Raw genomic sequence first — 6,395 nt, forward strand, 5'->3', positions numbered from 1 at the left:
GGGAGTACAGGAATCTCTCAGAACATGTAAGTTAATTGTTATGGAAAAAGAAAAATAAAGTGATAATATCCATTAGCTTTAAGCTTGCCATAAATACAATGAACTTTAAGTTTGCCACAGAGGCATTTTAAATACCAAAAGCCTTTCATCTCAAAATATACAACCATTTCCCCCAAAAGTGAGGAACCAAACAATCAAACATAATCTATAATGCAAACTTCTGATTAAATGAAATGTGAGAATTGCAGTTATAAATCTTCTCAGTTCTGATGCCTTTTTTGTGTGTTTCAAGCATCAAGGAGATCTGCAGACCATGAATGTTGTATTTTTCTTTGACGAACTGTTTTAACCTTTCAGTTTCACGCTCACTAAATGTAGAAATTCAGACATACTGAGGGAGATCCAGGGGGCTATAATTGTGGGTTCAATATTCCAAAGCATCTTGGGATTCACTGGTTTAATGTCCCTTCTTCTAAGGTAAGCAATGAGATTGCCTGTATTGTTTTTCTAGTGCTTCTTGATATTTAATGCTTATCCTGTTATCCATTAATGCTATATGCATGGCTCCTATACTTGCTATTGAATTGTTGATGCTACTTGCATAGGATTTCTTTCATAAATCAATTATGTGTCTGAATTTCTACATTCAGTGAGATTTATTCTGCATAGAAGTGCTCATCATCAATAGCAGTCTTGGCATGATGAAGCACTCTTGAAGAATGTTATGTTGAACCTATTTAATTTTTAACTTCAACAAATGAACCAAAAAAAGGGAAGAAAAAAGTAAAAGAGAAATCTTCCAGTTTTACCATGCTCAGAAAGCACATACTACTTCATAAAAAGCACTCATACATACAATTAAATATTTCAAACATCTGAATTTCACAATAAAAAAATCACATCATTATGAGTTCTGAAATGGTCCCTGCTATGATCTTTTCTTTTTTTCATTTTTAATTATCACGACTATAGTTTTTCATAATTACATCACTTCGTATAAAGTGTATATTGTTCCAAATCCAGCATTAAAATGATTCACAATTTGCATAATGAGAAAAGGAACTAACTCACAATTATACATGCATTAGAAAGATTTCAAGCCTCCAAGCTTCATCAACTATTGCATAATGCCAAGGAATTTGGAAAGAAAATCTAGTTCCATCAACGCTTTGTCATAGGTTGTCAAGAGCACACCAAAAGGGGCAACAAGGATCCCTGTAAACAGTATTAAACTGTCAACATGAGCATTTTAGATTGTAGAGCAAAGCCCAAACATATTATAACAGATGAACAGGGGCGAAAATCCTATAAAACTGAATCCAGAAGTCACATAGTACCCTGTAGTAGCATAGCAGGATAGCAAACACACGCTAGTTGATTAGGGATGTTCTTGTACATACTCGTATATAGCCTTGTCCAGATTGTTCTTTGTAAACAACATACCTGAGAAGCTCCACTTTGAAGTGAATTTGGCCATGTTTGAAAACCAACAATAAGACTAGAGGACACAATATCACTTCAAAATTTTCAATAACATAAAAAAAGGATATTTGCAGATGCAGTTCAGTAGCAGAACGATGGCCACAAAGATCAAAATCAATTAATAAACAAAAGGTTTCCTCAACTGAATTGAATGATGCAATCAGACCATAGGGACTAATGTCCCTGCACCCTGGAGCTTGTTTCTGCTGGTTTGTCTGACTGCCACTTTTGCGGCATCCTCTTAGTTAGAAACTTTACTTCTTCTGATCTCCCTGCAGCTTCCAAGGCAACTCTCAGATCTTCTAGACAGCTCAGTTGATGATGATGGCCTTTCTCCACCAATTCATAGTACAACCTAAATGCTTCTGAAAGTTTTTTCATTTTACATAGACCTTCAATTACTGTATCACATGTGCCGCTATCAACATTCTGATGTTTCTCCAAACAAAACAGAATCATTTTGTGTGCTTCTATTAACTTTCTATTTTGAGAAAGGAAAACAATCAATTCTTCCATGCCAACAACATATCCATTATCATAAAGTAACCCAACAATCTGAAATGCTTTATCCCGCAGTCCACTACTAAACAGTGATCTTATAGTATGTGTTGATAGATTCACATTTTGCCTAATTTTTCCCTCCAACATCAATACTATGAAGCTAGCTGATTCACGTGCACACCCCTTTTCCAGAAGTCCTGCTAGTATTGAATGGAAAGTAGAAGTTTTAGGAACATGGGAGCTCTTTAGCATCTTCTCCAGAGTTTGGTAGGCAAGAAGAGGTTCACCCTTCAGCAAGAGACCATCAATCAATGACTGATAGGTCTCAAAATCAGGCACAAAGTCTCTTCTTAACATCAAGACCAAGAGCTCATGCCCAGCTTCACATGTACCTTCCCTACAGTGCCCCATTATCAGTGTCTTGTAAGAAGGAGGATCTTGGGTTCCCCTTTTCATTAGCTGCCTGAAAACTCTTTCTGCCTTGTTAGTCTTCCCATTTTTACACAAAAATTCAAATATGGATTTGTATGCTGCAACCAAAGGTGTACACCCATCATCTCTTAATAAAATTTCCTTGTCTAATAGCTCATCAAACAACTGCTCTGCTCTCTCAAAGTCTCCTCTTTGACACAAGTTTCTAATCAGAACACTATATGTAGCAGAATCTGGTTGGACCTTCAACTCCATCATCCTCTCAAATGCGCTCATTGCTTCATTTACATTCCCTGCATTGCAATGTGCATTCATCAATGTATTAAAAGTACAGGTATCAGGAGTAAATCCTCCACTCCCTAAGGCTCCCTCCAAAATCTCTTTGATCTTGTCAATCCTCTGCACTTCACAAAGACCCTTAATAAGAGTGTTATAAGTAACTTCATTCGGTTTTAATCCTTTATTCACCATCTCTTGAAAAACAACCAAAGCCTCATCAATTTCTTGCTTCATACAATATCCTCTAACCAAAGTTGTATAAGTAACAACATCAGGATTCAAATCTGCACTTTTCTTGATCATACCCTTAACCACATTATGCGCAATCTTAACCTTCCCCGCTATGCATAACCCATCAATTAATGTATTATAAGTTACAATATCAGGATCACATTTAAAACGTGACATCTCCTTGAAATACCTAAACCCCTCATCAACCATTGAATTCTTACAGAAACCTCTAATCAGAATGTTGAAGGTATAGGTGTCAGGCGTAACACCATATGTGCTAAGCATTTCATCAAACACACTCTGGGCCATATTGGTCCGTCCACGTTTGAGCAAAATCAACAAAAGACTATTAAATGTCACCACGGATGGAGAAACTCCAACAGATTTCATCGACGTAAAAAGCTTTACAGACTCTTGAAACAACCCAGCTCGGCCATAACTCCTAATTAAGCTATTAAAGAATCTATCCTCTAGCTTAACCATCCCATTAGACTTTCTCTTGATGGAGAAGAGGAAATTACGCGCTACATTGAGATTACGAGCCCGACCTAAGATTTCTAACATCAAGAAATAAGATTGGTCGTTGTGAGAGAACCCCATTTGTGAAACCCAATTGAAGAATTGAAGGGCTTTTGATGGGGTCTTGATTAAGCGAAGAACTTGGAGGACAGTAGTTTTAGAGAATGAAGAAGAAAGAGATGAAAGCGAAGACTCAAGCTCAGATGACCAAGTTTTGGAGTTGATGAGTCTGGCCATCGATTTAGCCTTATTGGTTTTTGTAGATGCCTTTGGTTTAACATTAGCATCCAATTCTTCATCACCATGATTCCTGATGATTTGAGAGTAGTGCCTGAAAAAGTAGAGCCATTAAGAAAGAAGAAAAAGATGATGTTCAAATGACGAGAAAGTTTGAAGGTACCTGACAGCTACATGAAGCTCTTGATAGATGAGCTTGCAAAATTGCTTAGCAAAGAATGGCAATGCCCGACTCCGAGAGGTGGGAATGGCAATCATGAATTAAGAACTAACACAAAACACCTATGCTGGGATCTTATATTGCCATTTCAAAGGTTTACATCTTCTCATCGGCAGCAGCTGCAGTTTGGATTGATTCTCCCTTGAGGTTAAGCTCAACTTTTATTTCTAACTAGAAGCAGGCCCACACGTTACTGCAATGGAAAAGGGTTGGAAACAGATTGCAAAAAGCTGTGCCAGGATTAGTTGATCATTATAATTAGATTTTTAATTTAATTAGCTAAAATATTTTATATTTGAATATAAATTTTATTTTATAAAATAATATAATTTTAATTAATTAAATATATAACTTTATTATTAAAAAGAACTCTCGTATAATTAAAATTCTAAAGAAAATGTTTTCCTTTTTAAAATTAAAAAATATATTTTTCATTCATTATCTTATCATTAATAGAGCTATATACAAGTAACAATTTTAAGAATTTCTATATAAAAGCTTTTGTTGATATTATTTTATAAATTATAATAGTTAATATTTATGAAATTAATGTATTTAATATTATTTTCAATTTATTTATAATTTATTATATTTATTTAGAGTAGAATATATTTATAATATAAATAAAAGTGAGATAAATATCTATTATTATTATTTTAAAAAAAAATTTATTTTTAATTATGATAATAAATTCTTGAATTTAAATAAATACTAAAATTTAAGAATTTCAATTGGACTATTACTTAGTAATAATAATAAATTTAATAATTTCAAAATTACCTTTTAATCATGTAAAGTATTTTAAAAATGTAATTATATATTTAATAAGAATTGAAAATTATTAAAATTATAAATTATAAGTTAATATAAACTAAATTAAAATAATTATAGTTATATTAAATTTTATTTTACATAAATACATAAATTTAAAATTAAAATTAAAAATATTTAAATAAATATTTATCGAAATTAAGATTGAATCATAATAATTTAATGTTATACATTTTCAAATAATAAAATTTTAAGAAATAATATTCTATTGATCCTATGTGGACTGTTTAGGGATCATAAATTTTTAATTCTTAATCGCATAATAAGTAGGGGTGAGTAGTATTCGGTTCAAACTGAAAAAATTGATCGAACTGAACCGATTTAAAAATTTGGTTCGGTTTTTTATACATTTCGATTCGGTTTTTAATTTTAAAAATTTCGATTATTTCAATTCGGTTCGGTTTTGATCAGAAAAAAATTGAAAAAATCCAAACCGAACCGATTAGTGATAATAATATGTTTTTTCAATAATATTGAGAAATTAAATCATATTAAAATTAAAATATTTTAATTAAAATTTAAAATATTAAAAATAAAGTGAAAAATAAAAAAATTATTAAAAATCAAAATCGATCAAACCGAACTGAATCGAATCGAATCAAACCGATTCGGTTTGATTCGATTTCTAATCAAAATCAATTCGGTTCAATTTTTATAAACACTAAAATTTCGATTTTCAATTTATTAGATTCGATTCGATTTTGAACCGAACCGACCGAATGCTCAATCCTGATAATAAGCACCACCATGCACCATCACGCTAACTTTGAACCATTGGGCTGGCAAGACTATGAACAAAGTCAACATTTTAGTGAAATTGGGCCTTAATAAATTTTGTAGGCCTTTTTTCCCTAAAGGTAGAAATATTATTAATTGGTGCAAAATACAACCTAGGTTAGAGAAATAAAAGCAAGAAAAAACATACAACCTCGAGTTCGTAACATTAACTCATGCCCCGTAATGCAGGAACCCTAGCTGACATAAACCCAATTTGACTTGTGGAGATGACTTGAAAACTAGAAGATGCAGTCTAGGAGTGTCCACCAAGAGAGGCAGCCTCGATCAACGATTTCCACCTAGAGATGACTCCAATAGCTAGCAATCTAGACCACTAAGCACAATAAACTCAATACCAACAAAGAAAGAGGCAAGAAAATTGGGATAATAGAGATTGATAAGAAATCTCATCGATTGCATGCAAAAGCTTCCCCTAGCCCTAAAACTTGAAGCCAATGGAATTGATTAGAGAGTGAAAGAAATAGAGAAACTTTTGTGGGGAAGAGACAAAGCTCTATCCATTTTAATCTCATATAAGTTTTAAGAGATTGGATACTAACCTTATGGTATCATAAGCATTTTTAGAGATAGTCAAACCCAACCTCAATCTCAACAAACATATCACTTATCATTTCTGTATTTGTAATTACTTTTTTTTGAATTACTTAAAATTGTGAGAAAAAATATAACTAATGATAGAATTAAGAAAATTTTGGGAGATGATGGCTTTCTTGAAATTTTAATTTTTAGTTAGAGTAAGTTGAACATAAATTTGCTTTTAATAAATTATCTATCATGCTTAGTCCTTTAAATTTTAAATAAAAATTTAAAATATTAATTTTATTTATTAAATATATATACTTTAGCCACGTATTACAATTAACTC

General features: G+C 32.2%; 1 protein-coding gene across 3 annotated transcripts; it reads right to left on the reverse strand.

Moving 5' to 3' along the window:
• Positions 1 to 889: 889 nt before the first annotated feature.
• LOC110621321 (pentatricopeptide repeat-containing protein At1g02060, chloroplastic) lies at positions 890 to 4,052 on the reverse strand. 3 transcript variants are annotated; one of them, XR_002488961.2, is made up of 3 exons: positions 3,845 to 4,052; positions 1,338 to 3,775; positions 890 to 1,215 (listed from the first exon to the last, which is right to left on the reverse strand). XR_002488961.2 is itself a non-coding variant. In XM_021765555.2 (3 exons), the coding sequence occupies exons 1-2, from the start codon at positions 3,937 to 3,939 to the stop codon at positions 1,657 to 1,659; spliced, it is 2,214 nt and encodes a 737-aa protein (XP_021621247.1). In that variant the 5' UTR covers positions 3,940 to 4,052; the 3' UTR covers positions 890 to 1,215; positions 1,626 to 1,656. The 3 variants fall into 3 exon arrangements, 2 of the variants coding, with proteins under 2 accessions (XP_021621247.1, XP_021621246.1); XM_021765555.2 differs by having other exon boundaries at positions 1,626 to 3,775; XM_021765554.2 differs by having other exon boundaries at positions 890 to 3,775.
• Positions 4,053 to 6,395: the final 2,343 nt, after the last annotated feature.

Source organism: Manihot esculenta, chromosome 8, assembly GCF_001659605.2.
Source record: "Manihot esculenta cultivar AM560-2 chromosome 8, M.esculenta_v8, whole genome shotgun sequence".
NCBI lineage: Eukaryota > Viridiplantae > Streptophyta > Magnoliopsida > Malpighiales > Euphorbiaceae > Manihot > Manihot esculenta.

Excerpts from the sequence above, each read along its gene's own strand:
- LOC110621321 (XM_021765555.2), bottom strand. The coding sequence starts at position 3,939 with ATGATTGCCATTCCCACCTCTCGGAGTCGGGCATTGCCATTCTTTGCT. Across the intron at positions 3,776-3,844 it reads GAGCTTCATGTAGCTGTCAG|GCACTACTCTCAAATCATCA; the intron begins GTACCTTCAAAC and ends CTACTTTTTCAG.